General features: G+C 41.6%; 1 protein-coding gene across 5 annotated transcripts in view; it reads right to left on the bottom strand.

Annotated features, from left to right (window-relative positions):
- Positions 1-25,269, bottom strand: part of CABIN1 (calcineurin binding protein 1) — a 94,232-nt gene that overhangs the window by 41,631 nt on the left and 27,332 nt on the right. For all 5 annotated transcript variants that reach the window (XM_004934335.5, XM_015275465.4, XM_004934336.5 and 2 more), the window contains exons 28-30: positions 22,594-22,776; positions 20,577-20,911; positions 15,613-15,726 (exon numbers count right to left, since the gene is read on the bottom strand). In XM_004934335.5, coding sequence (XP_004934392.2) covers positions 15,613-15,726; positions 20,577-20,911; positions 22,594-22,776 — 632 coding nt within the window. The remainder of the gene's footprint in view (positions 1-15,612; positions 15,727-20,576; positions 20,912-22,593; positions 22,777-25,269) is intronic.

The raw sequence follows: 25,269 nt of genomic DNA, 5'->3' as shown, positions 1-25,269 counted from the left end.
GCGCTCCCCGCGGAGCAGACGGAGGACAACTTTCCCTGGGCCGCCCCCTCCCCCCGCGCGGGGCGGCCGCTTCCCACGGCCGCGGAGCCGCCCCCGCACTCACCATGCCCGGCGGCGGCCCGGCCTCGCTCCGCCGAACTTCCCCGGCGGCCCCGCGGCTCCGCGCCCGCCCCGCCTCGCCCGGCCCTCCCCCCGGCTCCGCTCCGCGCCGCCCCCGCACCCCCACCTGCCCGCGGGCCCGGCCCCGCTGCGCCCGCCTCGGCGCTCGGCTCGCACTTCCTCTCGCACCGGAGGGAGGCCAACCTCTGGAAACCGCATACCTCAGATTTCCTGCTGCCGCGGTTATTTATTTATTTATTCTTCTTTTTTTCCTCTTCCCCCCCCCCCTTTCTCTGCGCTGCCCTGCCCGTGTCCCACACCCCGGCACGACCCGCTGCCCCCCGCACCGGCTGCTGCTTCGCAAACCTCCCCGTTTCCACCCATTCGCCTTTCATCTTTTCACTGCGTAACACGGATTTACGTTTTAAATACACAACTTACAGATCCGAAATGAATACTTCCTAAGTGTTAATGCCAACAGGCTTTCTTTTCGACCCGCAGGCTTTAAGCTGCTCGGTTATTCCCCATGAGCAGCACAGCTCTCTCGTGCTGCAGGCTTTTCCCTACGCACTGTCATGTATTAGTGCAAATTAAGTGCTTGATGTACCTGGAATTAAATGCATCTTAAGATGCTTAAAGTTAATAGCCCAGGGACCGGGTGTGCACCAGGTTGGAAATCGGTCATAGGAATTCCAAGCAGCTCAATGCCTTTGGGCCGTAAGCAGTGTCAGAACTGGGTTTTTTAATTACTCCTCTTCATCTGTCCTGGTACCACGAAAAGCAGCAAGAAGACACCTTTAGATGATGATAAAAGGTAAGCAGGCATTATCATGCTCAGTTTCCAGGTTTCAAACTGCCTTACAAATGAGCAGAATCTGTTTAATATCACTACATGGAATAGATAGGTGAGGTCTGACTTGCTTTTGTACAGAAAGACTATTTTAGAGGTGCATTACCAACTTTAATCAAGGAAACCAGCTGATCTCTTAGGAGCTTGTAAGGGTAGGGTTTTCACCACAGATAATCAATTCTGTCCAACTCCAAAAGCTGCCCATTTCTAGGGGAGATGGTTTCAAACTAAAAGAGGGGAGATTTAGATTGGATATAAGGAAGAAGTTGTTCACACTGAGGGCGGTGAGGCACTGCACAGGGTGCCCAGAGAGGTGGTGGTGCCCCATCCCTGCAGACAGCCACTGTCAGGGGATGGGGCTGTGAGCACTGCTGGAGCTGTGGGTGTCCCTGTAGGACCAAACAGCCTCTGGGAGTCCCCTCTGGCTCCAACCATTCTATGATCATTTTTATTGATCACCATTACATTCTCTAGGTTTGCACTGCATGCTCCTACCTCACACACCCAGCTGCCTGAGCCAGGACAAGCAGGGTCCGTTGTGCGCTATTTGGACGCATACATGTGCATAACTTATGGTGCTACTAAGGGAGAACATTCAAACTGTTACCTAACAATACAAAATAGAAAGACATCAGTTCCCCGTACCTATGGAAACCAGCAACATACGATGGGACTTCCACCTTCCAAATGTAGAAGGAAAGAGATGCCATAAATCCAGTAGCACCATGGCAAAAAGCGGATAAAACTGCGTACCTGCTGTTCACAAGCAGGGATTGAATGCTGGGTGCCCATATCAGCGATAGCCTCAGTGGCTGGAGCACAGCCCTAACATGACCTGAAGCTGCAGCTCTCCCTTGCAGGGCTGTGCTGCTGCCGCCCGCTCCAGGCTCGCTGGTGAAATGGCTGCTGCAGAAGATGTCTGGCACCATCACGCCCACAGCCCTGGTTCACACACAGCACTATGTAATATCAAAGGCCTTTTCATTAATTATTTTTTACACGGCGCAGAATTTGGGATGTGCTATTGAAGGCTTCAGGCTGATGAGGGGTGAAAGATGAGATGATATTTTCTTAATTGCTTAATGACTTGGGAGACACTGTGCAAATGAGGGCTGCACGAACAGCTAACATCTCCTGCTTTTTATGCTTCATTTGGGTGATACAAGAATGAAACAGCGTGGCTTTATGCGTTTTGGCAAGGAAGAATGGATGGGGAAACACTGGCAGAGCAATTAGAGGAAACCTGAAACATGCCCAGAGTCAACAAGATGACTTAACATTTGTCCTCTTAAAAATAAATGCTGGTAATGATTACTTGCAGTTCAGCAGATCAAGAAGAAGCAATCATTCGAGGTGCAATTGTTAATCCTGAATGACTGTGTCTTAAACACACTGTTTAGTTATTTTTGAGGGGAAAGGAGGATGGCAGAGCACAATTCCACCCCATTAAAAAGCGACCAATTTATACTGGAGTGTTTCCTTAAAAGGCTTAGGTCATCAAATGCATTTTTAAAAGCTGTAGCTTTAAATCGATAGCGACCAAAGCAAGACTGAGGAATATCTCAGCTGGAATCACCCACTGGGTTGTGAACTCCAGCACATGCTTTGCAATGCCACAACACTCCCAGCCAGACCAGCCAGAAAGGGATTTTCCACTTTTAAGCATTTTTAACTCTCGCACACTGGGATTTCTTGATGAAGTGCTCTGGGATGAATAATAAATGCTCAGAAATATTCCAGACCTCTCTGCACTGTAGAGATAAGGATGCTGGCTTTCCATGCAGGCTTTTCATGCAAACACAGTATATGAGTGTGTTGAGGTCCATATACATATATCTGAAATTGTTTCATTTTAAGTGATGTTCTTTAGAGGACAGGCACTGTAAATCCTAGCATGAACTCTGTTTCCACATCGTATCTTTTAAAGGAAGTAGGATATTGTTTTCACTTACAGGTGGCTTTTCTCCCCCTCTCCTTGCAGAGAGAAAGGTAATCTCAAGCTCACATGGCAATTAAAGTCCTGCAGGAAACAGAAAGCATTCTTTCTTCAGCAGCAGTATTTGCTTCCTTTAATTCAGATTTTTTTAATCTCCTTGCAAGCAGATAACAATAGCTATCAGACCAGAATATCTGCCTGGAAAACCCACTCTAATCCAGAGCAGTGAGTGTTATGGTAGGATGTAATTATTTTACAGGGCAATTTCCCTTTTCAGGCAGTGCTGGGACTGCTCTAAGGAGATCACTTCTGCAGGGAAGAGAATTAGCTGCTGTTGCTGAAAACAGAGATGTATCTGCAGTGAAACTAAACCACAGGATGGGCATCAGGTAGCTGAAGGAGCTTTTGGAGAGAGAAAAGGAGGGAGGAGAAAAGGCTGTATTTCATTTTTTCCTTTAAAATACACCAATTTTATTATCCAAAGATGTTCTGTTTATATACAGGCTTATGATTCTTGTTTTGGAGTCATTTTACTTTCCTTTGAATCGGAAAGAGGAATACAGACCAGCAAGTGCCAAATCTGGGCTCTCAGGGGACTTGTGTCTATTCAAAACCTGTGCCTTTTCAATGCTCAGTGAGTAAGGGTAACTGACTCTCTTTTCACAGTTACTACTCTCTCTTGAAAACCACAACTTTGACTGTGAAATAGTATTTCAGCCTATCCAGTATCATTTATGTTCTATCTGACAAACTTACAAAACTATTAGAAACCCCTCTTGCAAACAGAACTTTTGCTCATTTCATATGGACCACGTGTTGTTTTGTCTACAGACAACAAAAAGTAAAATACCATTCAACTACCGAATTATTTGCCCTACATTTAAACTCTTGTTAGAGGGGCAAGAAGAAAGAATAAATGCACCTGGAATAACAAGAGAGGAATGTGTCAGAAGGCAGCAACAGCAGTAAGAGAAATCAAAAGGAGATTAAGAAGAGAAAACTGTGGTGTATCATCTTGCTGTCTTCACCTTGCTGTCCGCATACTTAAAGAACTGTGATTCAGACTCATCTCCTGGTGGGCCTTTCATTCTGCTAGCTTCAGGCTGCCACTGGAGATAGCCCTCAGATGGAAGGTTTTAGGGGAAAAAAAAGGCACTTTGCTTTGCCTTACCTTATTGATCTGAGAACATATAGAGACAGGAAACGTTATTCTGGCTCAATTATTCACAACAAAGCAAGCAGAGGACTGTCAGATTTTGGAGGGAGAAGAGTGACATATTGAAAAGACAGTGACAAAGCAACCCAGCATATGGGTGATCATGGGAATGGTTTACCTACCTACAGTGCCTCAGTAACGCTGTGCCCAGAACACACTGATTTCTAGCAGACGCTTCAGGAGCACAATATTCACCAACTAATAATTTGCAAATCAGTTTTTTCCCTCCCTTAAAAGATCTGTTTGTTTTTCAACATCATAACTGTCCCTTCCCCTAAAACACACACAGGCAAGTACACACATGCAGAGTGAAATTCAGGAAGTCCTTTTGCTGTTGTTCCCATTTAATCCCCGTAAGGCAAGAATTTACTGCCTGCAGAAACTCTGCTTGGTGTTGAAGACAAAGCGTTTTTCTGGCTTTAGGTGCCAATCAAACACTACTCCTAATTTGAAAGCAGTTTGGGATAGTGAAGCCAATCACTGAAAGCTTTGGAGGTTTTGTTGTTGTTGTTCTTTTTAACACAGGAGCTCCTTGGAGCAGCCCCAGGCTGAAATTAGAAGTTAATCAGTCAATGATAGGAATACTGGTGTATAGCTCAGCTCAGATGCCCACCAAAAAAATAAAAAGAAAAAAAAAGTTGCAAAGTCTTTGGTTTTAAACACTGTTTGTTGGTTACCCCTTAAAAATAAAATACCTGTGTTACTGCAGCCATGACTTAGGAGTAGGGCTGCTTAAAGCTATGTTTGGTAATTCATCTACCTGGTTTAAAAGCTGCATGTCCACACCTGAGTTAGAAGTGAAATCTAAGGATATCAGAACTGCAATTGTTCCTAAATCTTCCTTTTTCCTGGAGCCAGAGTTGCTTAACTATCAACTCTGATACAAGAAAAACAAAACAACAACACACCTACCTGTCATTAATTCCTATTTTTGTCACTTTCTCATACTTTGTACCTTTATGTTTTATGTTCCCATAAAATATTTTCACATATTTGACAAAGAAAATGCACTGCACTCCATTCACACTGAAGTCCCACCTTCACTTTAGCATCATACTAGCCTGTAATCCACGCTCGTTTTCTAAAACCTGATTTGTGATTCTATTCATGCCTTTTAACACTGAATCTGCTGCTAGCTGTGTTACACAAATGGAGCATAAGCAAGATCTGTGCTCTGTACTAAGCAAGTTAAGATGGTCTTACAGTGTGACAGAGTTTGGGACAGCCACGCGCTTCTCTACAGTTGAGCTGAACAGAAACGAAAGCCTGACAGCACACCCATCTGTCTTCAGGTTTGTCCAAATGTTTCCCACAGGAAATACTTCAGAGTCAGTAGCACTGGACTAAGTGGAGCTCAGTGACCCTGAAATACTGCATTTGATGGTTATACCACGATCTTAAAAACAACCAACCACCAAGCAAGAAAAAAACAACATGTGCTCTTAAACTCTTAGTGTAGTCTGTCAGGGGGAACAAAGTAGGTATGTGTAAACAGAAATCATTTCAGCTGTTATAACAAGCTCATTAAATTATCTCAATCCTCCGAATACTTAAGAAAACACCATTAATTCAATGACTCACACTACTAGTTCCAGTCTGCTAAGCAGTAGATCACAGTTTAAGTGTTGGTACACTCTGAGCATACACACAGGGAGCAGTTCTGAAGTGGTAAAGTTTTAAATTGAAAATTATTTGGTAGGAATTTTCAGTTTGATTTTTATTCTGTCTGCAAGCCAAATAGCAGGCAAAATTAGTCATTCATTCTGAATAACTCCTAGAAAGTGCTTCAAGTGAAAGATCTGTGCTACTTCTGTGCTTTGCTTCCTCTAAGCTACCGAAAAACCAACGGACTTCGTAAAAGCCAAATTCATGAAGCTGTTTATTGACAGGACACGAGTAATCAAACTGGCAGAAGGTGAAGCGTGTGCAGCTGAAATGAGCAAAGGTCAGAAAGCTCCTGGAAATGCACTGCTTTTCACCTGAGCTCTGATAGGAACCTCCCCTCCTGTACGACACACTCAGGTACTCGGAGGAGCAGGCTACAATACTGGCCACTGGGGACCATCCATACTTTCAGTCACCCATTCGATCCCTTTTTCTTTTAACTCCTTTCAGGAGAGGGAGAAAGTCACCTTGTTTAAGCAGTCAGTGCTTGAGGTTTCACCTATTAGCTACCAATGCAAACTCCAAGAAGTGCTCATATTATGCCAGGAAATCCAACCTCCTCCACAGGAGCCGAAGAGTCTGGAGCAGTAATACACTATACAATATTCAGCATTTTTTACTCTTCTACTGTTAGGAATTTTGCCAAAGATGGAGCACTACTACGAAGATAACTCCTGCTTCAGCATCTTCATCTGAGCCCCACGCAGTGACACCGCAGGCATCTCAAAAACAGCTCATCCACATAACAACACCACGTACTCTTACCTATCATCACCTGCCATCTTATATCCTCACCTCCCATCTTAACCTTTTTGATTTTGCCAATTACATACTTTTAAATTAATGGATACAGTGGGATATATCTATAAATACGTCTCCTTGCACAGATGTACGCACAGACTTGTATCACTGCTCCCATCCCACATTCTCCTGTTTTCACTTCTGCACTGAGGCAACATATAGCCATGAAAAATACCAAAATACCCCAATCCTTCTGCTGAGAACTGTAATTCCAGGAATTTTTCTCTCGATATACGCTGCTTTAATAAAATACAACTACTTTCACTATTAATTGCGATGCAAGTTGTAATCAGTCACAATGCCAGGTCATCTGAAACCACCACAGGTGCCAAATCCAATAGTCACAGGGTTTTAGGAAGGCAGTGTGTGCTGTACAGCTGCTGCACGTGTTTTGGCATTCACCGACTGCCCTTTGGCTCCTTTAACTTTCAGAGTAAGGTTGGTCTCTTTGCACAGATAAGATACAGCAATGAAAATCTCACCACCGTATCTGGAACGTGGGAGGGGTGAGCACTGTACTGAGATCAGATACAGAACTGACATCTACCTCAACAGCAGTCCCGGAGACATTCCCAAAGTGAAGGATATAGAAGTAGTAGAGAAAATTGCATTGATTAATGCCACAAAGTCCTCACAACACATAACTGGCAGAAACATCAAGAACATAGAGTGAAAAAGCACAGTTCACCTTGGTTACATCACTCACAGCTTCATCCAAGAAAGAAGTGTTTCAGACAACAGCCCTGAGGTTTTGATTCTAGCCATACCTACATAAAATTTCCATTCCCCAGAGTATTGCTATCAGTTTTAGAACAAAAGGAGAGGGTTTTTAAAGACAATGAGACGTGACTTCAGGCACACACACACACTACTTTCAACATGCCTGTGTGAACTTTGCACATTGCAACTATGGGGACACATGAAAGCTTTCAGTCACAGCCTATAGGTGGGTTTTGTTTATTTACCCTCAAGAGCTTAAGTTTAAAACTAACCCCATTCAGTGGTTTAGTGCCTAAAGGTTACGCCTCCATTCATACCTGAAACACAGCTGGCAGATGGCTAAAATCAAATTATGGATTTATTCATTGCACATTTGTAAGAGGACACTCATCACACAGTATTCTCCAAGCCAACCAGCACCATCCAAATGCTGTTCAGACGGGGTAAAGTGGTTGCTGTTAAACCTTCTAAGATCCAGATTTAAAACTGCTTTATATCCTGTAACATGCTACAACCTCCACAACAATTGCTCTTCTATAAGAAATAGCTTCGCTTTTTTTTAATTGCTATTTGTCCTTTGTCTAAAAATATATCTACAACAACAAAAGAAGAAACTTTTCCTAGGGAAGCAATGGGGTGGGGGGGGGGGGGGGGGAAGCTGTTTAATATCCCCTGGCACAAATGACAGTTTAAAACGCCATGCTTGGATCTCCAGGGATTTAGATTTATTGGCATCTTTACTTGCTGGGCCTTGGAAGCCTGCAAAGCCAGCCAGAAAGAACAGTGTGTATATACTGAGGCAGAAAACTTTGCGAACGATGAACATTTTTCACTGATGAGTTCTGTTTTTCCAAGAGGATGGAGTGGAGAACTGTAAATAACATGTTGGGCAGAGGTTAAAAAGTTATCTAGCTTTTTATAGGCATCTTTAAGACTTCATTGCTTGCCCGGTTTCTGGTCTTAATCCAATCACTACAAATGTTTCACTTGCACAGTTAACTCCTCGCTTACCTTTGTGTTCAGAGTTGGCATTGAGATTGCTTGAGAAAGAGCACACAGAAGAGCAAGCAAGAGACAACACGGTCAGATTCATTTGTGGTGAACTAAAAGCATTCTTCCAGTTTAAACATTAGAAAATCTGGACAGGAGGTATATGAGTACAGTTATGTTATCATCACAAGTGGAAAAACATGGGAGAACAAAGGAGACTGGCTGGTTACTGGAAGAACAACAGCTGTCAGAAAAGAAATCATGCCATCTTAACTCTCATTATAGGGGCAACGAACATCAGCGCTTCCCCACTCTCCCTTCCCCCAGTGGAACCTATCTGCTATGCTGGATGACAAAAACAATGGAAATTACTATGCTTATTTGACTAAAACAAGTGGATTCTCTAAAAGCTACCTTATCTACATACAAACATTCTGTCTGCTGCAGATACAGACAGTAATATCAGCAAATGTAACAAAGAGTGAGAGAAAACAGTCATTCTCTTCCACACACCCACCTCACAAATTGACTTGCAGTCACAGCTTCAGAAAAAAGCTAGTGCCACCTCATTATGTCTCTTAATTAACCAAATTATACAAAATGCGATTTTCATTTAAAAAATTTCCAGACTGGATGACTTAATGCAAAAATAATCTCAAAGATATGGGTTGTATTTAACCAATGCAAACATACCTTCCTGCACCTGCAGGATGTGGGTGATACCCATTTGTGAGCATGGATGAGTTCCTCTGCCTTGTGGTGCACTGCACGCTCGTGGAAAGGTGCACCCACCTCTGTGCCAAGGTATGGCTCCACTGAGGTGACATTTGAAGGAAAATTGAGAAAATTAACAAAAACCACACAGGAACAACATCAAGGAACAACGGATGGGAAAACACTGATTTGGTTTCACTCTTCAGTGGTTCAGACTTCAGCTTGTGCCACAATCACAAAACAACTGCCTTATACAGCTGATTTTGTTTACAAATTAAGTCACGGGATTATGAATCATTTGGTTCAGAAGGGATTCCTGATGGGGTTATTTATTCCTGAGAAGCTTTCCACACAAATCTCTCTTCACCCACACCAGAAATGGTTTCCTCACACAGCTGAAGAACAATAGCTTTGTAATGACATTAGGCAGGAACGTAGGAAAAGCAATGAAACACTTGTTAAGATTTCAGAGGCAGCAAGCTGGGCAGGCAGCACATTAGCTCCAACACATCCCCAGTGCAGAACAGCAAGGTCATCCCTTGTCTCGCCTTAAGGAGGGGTGCTGGGTGACCTGCACAGCCCCGGCTCACACAGCAAAGCTTCCCCGCAGCACAGGGGCTCCTAACAGCATGCCAGGGCTCTGCTGACAGTCCTCCTTCCCACCCTGTCAACCATTTCAGCGAGGAGCTGGCTCTCCTGGCAGATGAACAAAATGTGCACGTCTTGTACTGAACTTAACAGCTAAATGCCTCATAGTCAGTAGAAAGCTGACAGTAAGAATTTGCATTGACTGAATGGCGCTTGTACTGAGTAGTAAGCTCTTTGTAAGGGTCTCTGCTGGGGCCTGCACAGTGAGAACACAGGTATTTCATAGATGGAACAGGCCATCTCCTGCAAGGATTATGTCTATTCAAGTAGGTGGGGGCTTAACCATCCTCTAACCTGATAGTTCTATCTGCCTACCACGTTACAAAGCACAGATACATGAGACTGATGACATCGGCTGTCATTATGCTGGCATTATTGTGTTTTATCCAGCTGCACAGAAAGTCAGAGCCAATGGTGGAGGTCACCTTTTCTGGACGCAATTTTGTATGCCACCAATTAAATGCTACTAACTCTAATAATTTAGAGTGTTATCTAGCTGCTAGAATCAGAAGTTTATTTTTGGTATTCTTAACGAACCCTGACGATATCTTGAGTCCTTTATGATTTCTGTTACCTTTCAGTTGCATAAAATGGCATCCAAAACTCTCAAAAGCAAGAAGAGCAAAACTGAATGGCCAAGCCCTTGTGATTTCTGGATGTCACTTGAAATTTGTTGTTTTTTTTCTTAACAACTTGATTTGGCATCCTCACAAACAGAAGTTAGCACAAACAGAAGTGCTAACAAGACCAACTTTTTCTTCCTTTTTTTTTCATTGCAACCAATGAGCAAGCTCAAATACACCCATCAGTTCTCCTGGACCCCCATACACGACTGAACACCAACTCCAACCTTGCTGAGGCAGGACCTCAGCTCACACAGATTCACAGTAAACTTCTTTGAGTTCCTTCCCTTTCTCCCCTCGTTCAAATGGAACTATTTCTCTTAGGAGACTCATCTTCCACGCAGCAGATGTCTCAGAGCTGGGAGCACATTTGCCAACTGAGAAGACACACACAACTGATGAGCAGGAGAAGAGTAACCCAGATCTATCAGCAGCCAGGGACAGAAAGAAAAGCGGAGCAGCTGAACTTATAGGAGAGCAGTCTTAGGCTGCTGTTGCCTCTAGTTTCAGGCTTTTCCAGTGCACAGTAAGAGACAAACAAACTGAGGCTACAGTCAAGCTGCCCTTGGCCCCAGGGTGTATTTGGGATTTCCTTGGGTTAACACCAGTAGCAAACAGGCTGGATAGAACAAAAGCCTGGAATACCTACAGACTTTGTTTCATAAGCGAGACCACCCTAACAGATCTCATTCTTCCCTTCAGTGATACACATCCAGTTTTCTCTACCACATCACACGGCCAACAGACATTAAAACACTGTAGCAAATGTTGCATTTGAATTCAAGTTATGGAAGTCATTAATGCTGAGGTCATACTTCAGGAGCTGGGAGAAAAATAAAAGGTCTGTATCAGATCAAAAGAAAATTCCATATACTGAGTGCCACGCTCCTGAAAGTGATCAGTAATGTGTCTAAGGGAAGATATAAAACCAACTGAGGCACACAGTGAAACTTCTGTGATACAAATTCCCAGCTTCCCCCTCCAACAATGCTGACGAACTTTTCCCCTACGATTTTACACTAGAGACTTCATCATAGCCTTCATTTCTTATGTCTCAAATTCGCCCCTCTAGCTCCAGCTGGACAGAGCCCCAAAACACAGCCAGTCCTTGCAGCTTGCTCTCCTTCTCAGAATCATTTTCCTCTGGAAAGACTGAGATGGAGCTTTCAGAATCTGAAACACAGTTAGGGAAAGAACCAGCTATTCGAGGAAAGCAACCAAACATGCACTGGTCATCACCCTCTTGTTACAAGAACTGCTACTAGAAACCTGCAGCACTCATCCTTCAGCTGTTCAGTGCCCAGAACTTGCAGGTCTGTACACCAGAGGTCTGCTGCCAGTGCCTGCTTGCACCCAGCATGAACACAGGCAAGCTGAAGGGAAATCACTGCTGTCACAGCTTCGGGCTCCCAGTGGGTGATGCTGCCTTTGTGTGACCCTGCTCATTCAGACCGCAGAATGAAGAGCTTTGGGGATGCAGCAGAGAATAAACATACCACATCTCTTTTGGAATTAAAAATAGAACAATTGCCCTTAACAGTTTGCAGCCTTGCAAGACTTCATGCACATTAATGTCTGCACTATATAGAACGTGCGCATGCAGAGTTTTCGTATATTTACTTATGTGGAGAACAGCTACCAAAATTGGAAATCAAGATCTTTATTACAGGAAAATGTGCCAGGAAAATACAACTCCTGTGTATTAAGCCATATGGAGAAGTTACTGAGACACTGAGCTCAGCCATCAAAATGCTTCTTCCACAATCACCACCCACACACAGACTGATGAATACTCATCATCTGTGCATGAAGTTTCACTTTGTTTTATTAATGATGGCACGAAATCTGAATAAATAAAAACGTGCCCTACTATATAAAGCAATGTTATGGTGGGTTTTTTTTGGTTTTTGCTTTTCCCTGATGAATTAATTTCTAATTTAGTTACTATAGAAACCATCCTGGAGCCCTCTAAGTTTTCCTGTCTATTTGCACACACAGAGAAGAGGAAAGCCAGAGTGAACCCTGACACAGAGGTTATGGAGAAAAGTGCAAGTGGTCAAACAAAAAAGACTTCTACTGAAACACTGCTAAAACTCCTGCAAGTCTAACTGCAATCATCACTGCACCAATCCTAGAGCACTGGGGCTGTTCTCTTCCATTTGGGAAGCAACAGGGTGCAGTGATGCAATGAGCATGCGCTACTGGAAACATAAAAAGGCAAGTTCTGCACATCCTGGCATCTCCTAATATGTCAAATAAGAGGAAATCAGGCTAAGCAAACATGTCTTTTTTGCTCATTCTAAAGACAGCAAAAATAAACTCAAAGAGATTTCAGTCGCAGCTGAGTGACAGCTAACAAATTAGACAACAGACTGACACACAGAGTCAGACGTGCAGTCCTGCAGTAAAAGTGAACGGGAGACAGTTTGCCCCGTGTTTATTTCTTTTCATACAGTGCTCTCATAAACATTTCATAAATAATTCTACCAGCAGTATGCATGATTTATAAAACGTCTGGGAGGAGCAGGCTGGCACAGTCCCTGCTTGTCTTCAAGCTGCTTAGCTTTCTCTTGCACACTGTTGTTTGTACTTGTAAAAACGAGCCAGCTGTAATTTCAACAACCCTGAATCTGTCTGGTCAAGAGACTAAAAACACTATTGCTACTGGCTCTAGTAAGGTATAGAATAAGGTATTGCTATGGTAAATTATATTCAGAAAGCCACTTAGACATTCACTTAATTCTTTTGTAGGATGAAAGCTAAAAAGTTCTCAAAAACAAAACCAAACTCATGATATGGAAGCAAACAGACATCCTACACGAAGTGTTTCTGTTGAAAATACCCATGGGAAGGCATTCATAAGCTTAGGTTAGCCATTTAATTTCTAAGATTATGTGACTGCTTACTCGTGTAGCAGTCTTTGGAGTTCTTGTTTTATCACCTGAGTCTGTAAGTGAAGACACCAGCGGGGCCAGTGGGCTGTACCACCATCTGGCTGTGGTGGATGACACACAAGTCTATATTCTGAGCACTGACCCAGATGGTGCAGCACATGTGCTTTGCTTACCCACTGCCAGCCTAGGAGCTCTGCATGGGAACGAGCTAGTTGAGGTTTAACCCAGACAAGTTCAGTGCAGTACCAGAAAGGTTTTTCTTTCCAAGTTGTTCACAGATTTAGGTTTGTCCCACTCTGGAATGTCAGATGACATTAACAGTTTTTTTTCATGTGTACTTGTTGCCATTTCTCTCTCAGATCTGGATTTTCTCACTGGGCTATGTTTGTGTCATCTGTATTGGATTACTGCCACGTGTTCCACACAGAGCACTGCTTGAAGAGCATTTTGAAAATATAGCTGGTAGAAAATGACATCACCAAAATATTTAATCATGCTAAGCTCATTATGTATATTGTACCTGTTAACAGCAAGAGTAACCTACATGCCTGGAGGAGTAATCAAGATGTTAGCACCAATTCACCAGGACCTCAGCAAGTTGTGCTGGCCATCCCTAGTTATGCTGTCACCACAGCAGAGCCACAGTGCAGAACTTGAGTCCCCCCATTTCAGGTGTGAAATGTCTCACACCTGAAGGCAGCATTCTAAATGCAAGACTTGGGGCTGACACTGACCTATGTCCAAGCTGAGGTCATCACTGTCACTTATTTCCTCACTTTTCTAACAGTGTTGCTGGTATAGTGCACCAGGCTAGCATCTATCTTTCATTGAAAACTATCCTTTATTTCAAAGTGTTTATCAATCATAGCATTTTTAATCTTTCAGAGCACAAAAATACCATTATGAGGAGTAAAGAATGATTGTTCTATAAAATAACAGTGGAAAACAGGCACCTACAGATACAGTGGAATCTAAATTAATTTAAATTAAATTATCTAGCACTAGCATTCAAAAATTAGACATCACTTAAGTCAACCAGTGATCTCTCAATGTGGTAACTCACATTTGCAAGTAGAAACAACATTCCCTTATACACACTGCTGAATTCCCCATTGCTCATACATGAAAATACATTTTTGACACTTAATGCTGTGATGATGAACAAGTCAGCCATGATCATGCAAAACTCACACATGACTTTAAGAATGATGAATAATTTCATTAACATCTACAAGAATGCTTGGTTAGCTGAGCCAGAGTCAAGATATTCACAGATGTCAAGTGCTAATCACAGTGCAGGATTCTTAGAGAGAAAGCAGGCAGATATTGAAGAACCACAGCTGTTTGGTCCACACCCTATCAGGCTGGCAATAGTTGTTACTGAAAACTTTTTTCCAGGAAGATGGAATGACATTATTCTTTTCGCAGATAGATGCAGGATATCACTTTGAACCACTGTCAATATCCCTTAGTTGTTCAGCCCAGCTGAGGGACTGTAATCAGAGGAAAGTTTGTACAGAGGTGCTAACTAACACAACATACAGCAAAGATGAAGACAGATGTTAACAAGTATAATATGGAAATAAATTTCAGATGAATCAAAATCAAGCAAGGCTATAGCATTGCCTGGGTATGCAGAGGCAAAATTCTGTCACTGCAATCACAGGAAACCACATCATAGTCCAGAAACAAACAGAACATTTCTAGGTCCTTCCCACACACCACAAGCCACAGAAGAGTTACAGAATCCTATCACAAAAGTGCACAGAAAACTGGAACACGGCACAGAGAAGCCACAGATACTGAAGACAACAGCAGTGCATTGGGCCTCAGTCGCAGCAGGGAATTTGATAGACACGTGCACATAAAAGTCTCATAAGTATGATTACCTATGTTACCCAGAGAAGCACAGACCACCATGTAGATTAAAATATATCACATACACAGGGACAGTCTGTAAGACAGCACTGCTACTGTGTTGTGTGGCTTGGAAATACTCTTTTTCTGAGCTAAAATATAAAAGCAGAATAAAAGGGCTCCTTCCAGCTCCTGAGATTTCTGAGAGCAACTGGCACTCCATGTTCACTAAGAGAGCTAAAAGTCCATTTGAGAAAGAGTTAACAAGAGGATAATTACAATTAGTAGAACTGTAGCTTTTATAGATGTCTCAGCCATTAAATATGTGGTAAATGATGTGTAATAGAAGCTCTGACACCTCCTGACATATTCAAGCTCATGAGAAACAAACTCTCTCACGTTTCCCTCCATGAGGAGAAACCCCAGCAGAAACCTCTATTCTACAGTTCTGCCTTTCTGTTCACTAATTATGTGGCTCATTTAGCGTGCCTTTCCCAAATTTTACATTACCATCCTTTCACAAGCCTTTCAAATGAGAAACAGGTGTTAAAATGATAGCTGAGAAAGTTAGGATATGTTTATCAATGGTATAGACTTACATTGAAGAAATTGGTCTTGTTCCTCTCGCAGAAGAGGCCCTGTGCAGGCATGTGCTTCAGCTGCTGCCAGGGCACACCACTTCCCAGCAGCACATCACGGGCCCACTGCAGGTTCTGTGGAAGAAATGGGGCAGGTGAGTTGCAGGAAGGTAATGCCATCACTTGCTTTGATTTAATATCCTACATTTTCCAGATTACTGCTGTTCCAGCAGCATTTGTGGATGTGTGATCTGGGGATGACATCCCTCGGGGAAGACCATCCTGCTTGCTTCTCAGAGTGAGCACTCAGACTGCTCAGCTCCAGCTGAGGATCAGTCAGTTCCCTATAGCTGCAGAATGCCACCTCATACCATAGACTCATAGAATGGCCTGGGTTGAAAAGGACCACAATGCTCATCCAGTTCCAACCCCCTGCTATGTGCAGGGTCGCCAACCAGCAGACCAGGCTGCCCAGAGCCACATCCAGCCTGGCCTTGAATGCCTGTAGGGATGGGACATCCACAGCCTCCTTGGGCAACCTGTTCAGTGCGTCACCACCCTCTGAGTGAAAAACTTCTCTCCAGTATCTAAACTAAATCTCCCCAGTCTTAGTTTAAAACCATTCCTCCCTTGTCCTATCAACAAGTTCTGCTTTCTTGCCTGTTTTGTTGTTGTTTTTAAATAAAACACCTTCAATTACTGAAATCCACCTTCCACCTCCTGTCATCTACAGAATCCTGCACTAGAAGCATATTTAAAACAGGTAACATTTTGCTAAAAGATAAATTCCAGAGCTCAGTACCAAATAATTTCCACAAGAAGTACAGTTTCTCACCAGGCAGCAAGGCTCGCTGCCCTGGGTGCCCCACAGCCTTCCTCCAGGACTCTCACCCCAGCCCTTCCCTATGGCTAAGCACCAGCAAACACACCAGCATTAAGGTCAAACAGGAGAGGTAACCACTAAGCTTAAAAGTGCAGCCCTCTTTCACTGGGCTGCTTAATTCAGGCCTTTTATCTTTACTCAGCCCTCCATGTAATTTTACTTGATCTCTTTGGAAAATTCCGTGCCTGTCATCAAATTCAGCTAATGCTGCTCAATGGATTCACAAAGAAAGCATTGGTAGGAGAATAAATGACAGACAACACTCACTAATTTCTAAGAGCATTACCCAAGAGATGCATGAACATCTCTTGTTGGTTGAGAACTAGGGACAGCTGTTGGCTCTGGGCAAAACATAGTACTTAGGATTACCAACAGATGGGACAATTATTAATTGCAAGGTTTTGCTGACAGTGGTTTTGATTTGCTTCATTTTTTTCTATCAGTATTAGAATGTAGCACTGGAGTTACATTACATTGAGGATGGTTTGTTTGTTTTGGTTTGTTAACTTCCTTACTGAGCAGACAAAAGAGACGAAGCTGTTTGGTTCTATAGACACAAGTAAGTGCTCAATTCAGATTTGTTTTCTGGGGACTGGAAACATGCTTCTGTGAATCCTAAATGTGATTAAAATCACATCTATCTGATGGGTATACTCCACTTGCAATATCACCTCAATACTTGTGCTGTTGGTAGCAAAAACCTCAGCTTGTTTTCCACATGATTTTCTCCACAAGATTCTGATGAAACACTGAAAGCTCTGCCTAATCATAAGTGCTTTGTCCTAGTGACAGCAGTCATGCAGTGATTGCCAATGTCCTACAGAACTGGAATATCCCCTTTAGCAAAATGCTGATGATGGATTCATGTGCAAGAGAGCTGAGCATAGGAAAGATTATCCAGATATTTATGGATGTCAAAAACAATTCATTCAGAGAATTGATGTAGGTGTTTAGCTAGGGATGGAGTCCTGAATCTAAGTTTTATACTGAAAATATCAAGAGATCCTTAAGGGCAGTGTCATGCTCTGGTGATCTGCTATGCATGATACTGACCGTTCACAGGCATGTATATATATGGTACATATAATTCGTAGGCTTTTATTGACTATGACGACAGTGACCTAGGCTAGAGCAAAAAGATCATCTAGACAAATGGGCAATTATCTGGAACCTTCACACAATCAAAACTAATGGGAATAAAAAAAAATGTAGTTACAGACTTTCCACTCCCCTTCTCCTTTAATCAGCACAATCAGTTATTCCCACTAAATACGCCCGAACAGGTATCCCAACTCATTAGATTTCACAGTCCGCTCTGCTTTGTTTTTAGCTGATGAAGTTATGAGCAGTGGGTGAAGGGATCCAGGTCATAGCAGAAGGGATTTATTCCTTTCAGCACACTGCCTGTCGGCCTGAACTGCTGGATTTATCTGGCTGACTCAGGGCAATTATAAAGCACTCTTACCAGCTCAGCTGTTGCCTCCCACATCTTCTTCACCCCAAGATTCAAAGGCAAGATGACTGACAGGGGAAAATAAATTGCTGAAAAAAGTTTACTAGCATTGTTAAAATGGAAAAGAAAAATCTCTTATGGTCAAGCAAATGGAAATCTGAGTGACCTCAGAGATGGACACCCATTAAAAAACAGTGACAAAAGCCACCAATACTGAACTTGGAAACTCTGAGAAGTGCTGCTTAACCCTGACACCATTAGGCATACTCAACCATTAGGCACGTACTCACTATTCACAGAGCTTTTTTAGCCATAGTGATGAACAATGTCTTGCCAAGTCCTGTCTTCTTCCCTTTGAAACTGTGCCAACACTCGTTTGGGAGGTAAAGACTGAACATCACGAAGGATGAAAACTTCAAGAGAGACACAAGGTGAATTGGAAACTAAAACTACTCCCCAAACTGGTGATGAAGTAACTTCTGAAAATTCACCCTTGCTTTCCTGCATAGCTGTTCCAACAAAAAACAGCTATGTAAAATTTCCTGTGATAACAAAATAAGATAAATAGCCTCCAAAGAGTAAGTGGGCTTTTGATGGGGTGGAAAAGAAGCTAAATATTTGCAGTCGAACAACATTGAAAGGTTTTTGAAAAAGATGCTAAAAAGAAAGCTCTCAACTATTTTTATTAATCTTTCAACAGCAAAACAAGTAATACTGCAAAAATGGGAGAAAACAGATTGCACACAGAAAACTTGTTTTTCTGTGCAGTGTGGAGACCTGCCAATCTTCTGCTTTCCTGGCGAACCATGAATTCTGGCCACCGGTCTCCATTCTTCATACATATTCCTGGCATTGGTACATAAATGCTGAATTTTCCAAGATGGTTATATGCATTTTAAAACTCATCTCAGCTTTCTAAAATTTCCCAGTAACTTAGTCTGCCTCCACAGCAACTCAACCTGATCTAGTTTATTAACTTTTTTCAGTTGGGCTTGTCACCAGGATATCCAAGCATACTTCTCACTCCAATTATCACTGCAAATGCATGGATCCTTTTCATGTTTTTAATTTGTTTGGGAGTGAAACTCCCACTATAGCCATATTAATGTACCATTAAACCGTAGATATTCAACATTGTTCTACAAAAGGACTTAAATGAGTTGTCTAAAAAAAGAATTCTAACCCATGTAGTCTGCATGTATCAGTTGAAAGGCTGGGTTTTTGTTTTTTGTTGTTGTTGTTTTTGTAGTATTGAGTAGTTGTTTGTTAGAGAAATAATAAGGATGGATATCAAAACCCAGTAATGCTCCTCAAAACCAACCTGATAACTACTAGGCTCACATGAGCATTATTCAATTGTTCTGAGTTCGAAGACAAGATAAATCCAGAAAACAACATGCATTTCATACAGAAAAACATCACAATTCAGTATGTTGATATTTATATCTGGAGTAGCAAAGGAGGAGGCATCATCACAGAAAAAAAAATGAAGAAAATATTTTACAAGTAGCTCCTCAGGCAAGGACACATGCTATTTGAACCACTGAACTGAAAATAGACAGCCTTTCTTGTTATATGTTGATAGAAAATCATTTGTCAGCAACAAATGACAGATTGCAGGAGTCTGCAGCTCCTCTTAATGATTAGTTTCATGAAAGAATTAACAACTGTCACATACAAACAGCATAACAATGTTTTCAAAACAAGTTATCTCTGAAAAATGGTCATATTTGTCTGGATAATCACTCTACAGCCGTATGAAATATTCATCACCTTTCATCGCATTGCTAATACATTCTATTGCTCAATTTGCAGCAGTACTGGAAATATGTTTTCTACTATGAGTAAATGCTATTGTTGCTTCTGTTAGCTTCCCTTCCCTACTTGACTGCACGTTGGAGATTTGATTTGTGAAAGCTTCAGCGGTGGGAAAGAGAAATCTGGAAGTAATGCAGTGCAGCATATGACAGAACACAAGATTCTGAAATGTGATATTTGTGAGTTTAAACCTTAATTATGACAATTAGTGAAAGAGATCTGATACCTTCTACTATTTGCACACATAAATAGTACACAATAAATACATTACTTTTAATTGTTTCAGATCTGCAGAATCAAGATTTTACTTGTTAAGGCACCCACTCTCACCTTACATGCATGCATATAGCTAGCCTACATTCAAATTAAGGAGGCACATGTGTACATGTGCTGTTCAGAACATGGACCTGAACTGCTAGTGGTCTCCATGCTTGGATGCTGGAAAAACATTCAGTCTACGATCACCTCAGATAGCCAGAAAGCTTATCTGGGTCATGTGATTTGTTTATATCAGTACCAAAGAATTTCTGCTTCCAAAAGACTTTTCAGTCCAGTTACTCAATAGAAGAAACAAGTACTGTTATTCTTATTAGAACACCTTCATTTAGGCGATGTATCTAAAAGGTATTTCTCTGCTGAATGACAAAAAATAACTTAATTCAACAACAATAATTTAAAAAAAACAACCACATTGTGCCAATCCAAACTAGAGAAACAAGCATCTGCTGAACTTTGACACTGCAACTTTTGAATCAGTAGAGATGATAACACAGTTTATTTACTGAGGCAATAAACACAGCTAGTCAGCTGCTGTATCAGTGCTCTGCTCACCTTGTGCGTTTTGCTGTAAGTGTAGAGATAAGCCAGTCTGTAGAGGCTCTTGTAGTGCTGAGGAAAGCGGCTGAGACACAAGCAGAAGGAGGCAACACACTGCTCTGTCAGGAACTTCCGCTGCTCCTCAAGGTCTGCTGGAAGACCCTGAGGGAATTCGGATCCATCTCCACACGTTTCAGCTTTCTTCTTCCAGTCCCACTGTGAGGGTGGGGGGATTGAAGCTTTGGAGGGATTGCCAGAAGCAGGCTGAGGGTCCACCAGAACTTTCTGGCCAGCAGGCTCAACATGGTAAGATTCTGAGCTCTCCAGAAGCTCTTCTGATTTTCCTGTAACTGGAAAATTGAGAGAACTAAAAATGACAATGAAAATAACAAAACAGCAAACGACACGTACAGAATGACTGACGTGAACTACAACAAATGACAATCCTTTTCTCCATTACTACATAAACATATTTAGCAAACACTTTCTGTAAAAAATAATTACTATTCTTGATGTTTACCAAGTAAGATAACTGGGGGGTGGGGTGGCAGGGAAGCAAGTAAGACTTTAAATTCAATGAAATTCTACTGCAAACCAAGTGAAAAAGAACAGAAAATTAAAGCCATCCTGCCAAGTGAAATGTGTTATTCTCAACAATGTACAAAGAAGAACACAATTCCAGAATACAGTTTAGGCTCAGAACTATCAGCAGCGGCTAACCCAGCCTTGTAGATATGCAACTGTTTTCTATTTAGTACGTGTAAAACACATATAATGAATAGAATAACATACAGCTATCATTTAAGTTTATTAAGCCTTAATAAACCTTGACATTGAATGGGATTTGGAGATGAGTCAGGAAGGCACTTTGCAGTTACAACACTTGTTCTGATAAATGTCAGTAGAGCAAGAATTCAACATAGTTTTCCTAACAGACAACTGACGACAGTAACACAACTAATTCACTGCAAGCCTGAAGAGCAGCCCTGGTTTTAGTTCATCACCCGAAGGTTACTGGATTTAGTGGTTGTGTAAGTACCATTATAAAAAAACAATAAACCAGGAACTGGTGCATACTTTTTTGATGCAAACATCACCACAGACTTCCCTGGCTTAGATATGTGCTGAAGTATTCTTAAAAACAAGAAACCAAGCTATGAAAGTTAATGAGCAAAAAGATGGCAGCGGGCACTTCCTCCTAGAGAGATCAGTGAAGTGAATCAGGGCTATCTATCCACATACCGTGCTCTGTGGTTCTGTGAAACTGGAAGAAATTAAAGCATAGCCTGAACTATCAAAAGGGCCTTAATGCACAAAGTGCCCACAGCCCAGAGAAGTGGGCATAATTAATGCATTCATGTTGTTTCTCTTTCCCTAGTGAAGTGCACCCTCACCACTGCCATGTTCAACTGTACAAATACTGGAGAGAGGGAAATTCCAGCTTCTGGATAAGGTCTGAAGAAATTCTGAAACAATTTTTCCAGTGGAATTCAGAAGACTTCATACAGAAGTTTTATTATATGTGGAAAAGTGTGGTAGAAAGCAATTCCACTCTCCAACAACATAAAATATCCAGTGGAATAAAACATCTAATTCCCCTGCTGCTGCTTTTTTAAGAACTGAATATCAAGCTGTTGCTGGGTTAGAACAAAAAGTGCATCTATGTTTGGGGAAAAAAAAACTATTTTCATTGAGATTATTTTGAAATGAGTACTCAAATTACTTAAGAGATTTGAAGCACTGAAGTAACAGTAATTAATACTCTAAAAGAAGGCAAGCAAGTCACAGGGCCACCAGCAACAAGAGTTAATCATGATTTTCTGATTTGTAAGCTTTAACAGGCATTACAAATTGGGATGATGGCCACATGAGCAAAGCATAGTTATAATTTTAAGCTACACTAATATATTCAGCAATAATGCCTAGTTAAAATTCTCAGCCATAGTGCAGCATATTTCAGTGCTTCTGCATGCCAGAAGAAACATTTTAATGTGAAAATACTAGCTGACATTATCCATTAAGATGGGCTTACTCTTCTCCTCAGTAGATCCCAGGATCTCCTTGCTGGGCATCAGTGCATCAGTACAGGCAGTAGAAATCCTCTTCTCTGTGTAAGGCTTCCTCAGGCTGTCTTGAGAACTGGCAGGCTCATTGAACATATCCTGTGTGGAACTGGAGTCAGACAGCACTGCTGCAGTGCTATCCTGACTCCTCTCTGCAAAACAGATAAAGAAGGAATGAACTATTTCATACTTATGGAGCTGCACGTTGGTAATAGCAATGCAAAACTGCAGCCACTCTGCAAACATCTTCCCAACACAACACAGGATCCTTAACAACTACCAATTCTGTTGTCTATAAGGTATTTATTTTCTTTCAACTTGTCTACTTCAACTTATCATTTTCATCTCACCTCTTTGTGTTAAGAAATGAAAATCCCAATGTTCTTTCACTAGGTATTATTTAACACTAATGTAATAGAGAGCACCCTGCCCCATCAAATTTCATCCTAGAATATAATCCTGAAATTTGACTCAAAAGAAATGATGCTTAACAGTGACAAGCAGTTAGGTTGAGAACAAAACATTTCAGTTGCTGTATCGCCCTAAAATATTTTGCAGCTTTACTGTGCCACTGCCTTTAGAAGCACACAGTAGAATTTAGAGTCTGACACAATCAGAAGTCTACTGATAAAACAAAACTGAACAACAGTAATAAGAAAAATTACTTGTGAAGGACAAAAAAGAACACAACTTGGTAACATTAGAGAGGAAAAAAAGACTTACAGGAATGTTCACTGATGCCACCTATCTTTCAGGTGTTAGATGATGTTCACCAAACATTCTGAAAGGTGATTTGATATGGCAAACAACCCATCAAAGAGCTAAGTCTAAGACAGACAGGAAAGCTCTTAGACTTCTCTTTTGACTAAGGCAATAGACTGAAGAGTAGAAATGAATTTGCCTTGACAGAAATAAAGGAGTGGAATGGTGTACTGTGGTTGCTGACTAACGTTATGGTCAGAACTAAGCTGCTAACGTAACAACAGAGCACAAGTCGCACAGGATCACAACTGCAGGGGACAGAATTCACACTCAGAATGAACAGGCAGGAGAAAACCTTCCATGTCCAAAAGCAGCCTGATATAACCCAAGTTCTTCTACATCAGGGTTATCAGAGACAGCCCTGCACGGCTGAGATGGGAAACGGCCATTTTTCTGTAATACTATGCCAGTGTAATTCCATGTCCAATACAAAACTATAGGCAATGCTCTTTAAATTTGTAGCCCCAAACATAAATTTTCAGTTTCTGCTTAAGGTAGAGGGATAGCTTAACAAAGAGACACGTTATATACGTTGCCTTGGTATTTCCACTGCATTCTTATTCATTAAGTTCCTTGATATGATCAAGAAAGTAAGTTAAAAAAAGCAAAGGCCCTTGAGATGAGCTGATTTTTTAATTAAATTTCTTCTTTTTCACCCAAATCGCATATGTTCAAGAGGGCTATGGGCCACCTATGAATTTACATTATCAATATAAACCCCTCTGCAGACTTTCAGCTTGCAGATCAGATTCTCCTTATTAGGATTCCAGCAGAATGAAACCACATTTGATACAATTCTTCAGCTTCTCACTAAAACACAAAGAAAACCTTCCCTTTCAATTAACTGATACTAATAAAACCGTATCTTGAAAAAGAATGGTGAAGGAGTATTTGTTTCTTAATTTGAAGCTTTATGGTTGGATAATGATGACAAGTTTTCTACAGAAGAGAGATAATCGGGATGAATTGGAGAAGAATGATTCTGAGGAGAGGTCAGCCAAGCTTTCAGTGACTCACTTACAGAGCCTTAATAACATTCTGTGGCACCACTGAACTCCCAGCTGGCATCAGCAAAACATTTACAGTAGCTCCCTTGATAGTTTTTAAAGGAAGTTTCTGCATCCATAGTAAGAGGCTGAATTACTCATTGGGGAAGAAAAAAGAAAATTGCAAATTTCCAAATTTTGCCATAAGATGGGAGGTCAATTCTGATGTGTGGGTTATGACAGATGAAGCATTAGAATGCAAATCAAGAACTGCTAGCCCAACAACAGATCACTGGGAGATTACACTAACCTCTCCGCATGAGAAGACGGACTATGATTCAGCATGTTATATTTCAAATATATGCATGACAGGGGAGTTTTTCTCTAGAGGCAGTAACTAGGGGAGGATTGCCAAATACATAGAATTGCTCTCCACAGTCACTGAGTGCAGCAGAAGAGGCAGTAGCTTTTAAATGCAGCAAGAAAGTTCCATGCTTTGTCTGAATCTCAAGTTTAACTGCTACTTCAAGTTAAAAAATAGCATAGAGAAGGAACAGAATTACTGAAGGTTTTAAAGGACAGGTGGACAAAGAGCCGTAGTTTGTCAGGTTACCCTACAGGGGCTTTTATATAGTTTAAAAAACAAAACAAAAGCTTTTATGGTAACTTGAATGCCACAGTCCACAATGCAGAACTCACTGCAATGGCACAGAGTAGCACTGGAATAATAATAATAATAATAAAGTACTTTTCCTATATCAGTGCTCTTCTACCTGGCTCAGAAATACAGATGCTGCGTGTCTCTCAGGTATACATACATTCACATTCATTGGTAAAAGCTGACTGTAGCTAAGAGAGTTATTCACCAGTGTTACTCAACCTACATGCCAAAGACCA

This window comes from Gallus gallus, chromosome 15 (assembly GCF_016699485.2).
Source record: "Gallus gallus isolate bGalGal1 chromosome 15, bGalGal1.mat.broiler.GRCg7b, whole genome shotgun sequence".
Taxonomy (NCBI): Eukaryota; Metazoa; Chordata; class Aves; order Galliformes; family Phasianidae; genus Gallus; species Gallus gallus.
The sequence above is the reverse complement of the archived record's forward strand: the minus strand, read 5'-3'. Positions and strand labels throughout refer to the sequence as shown.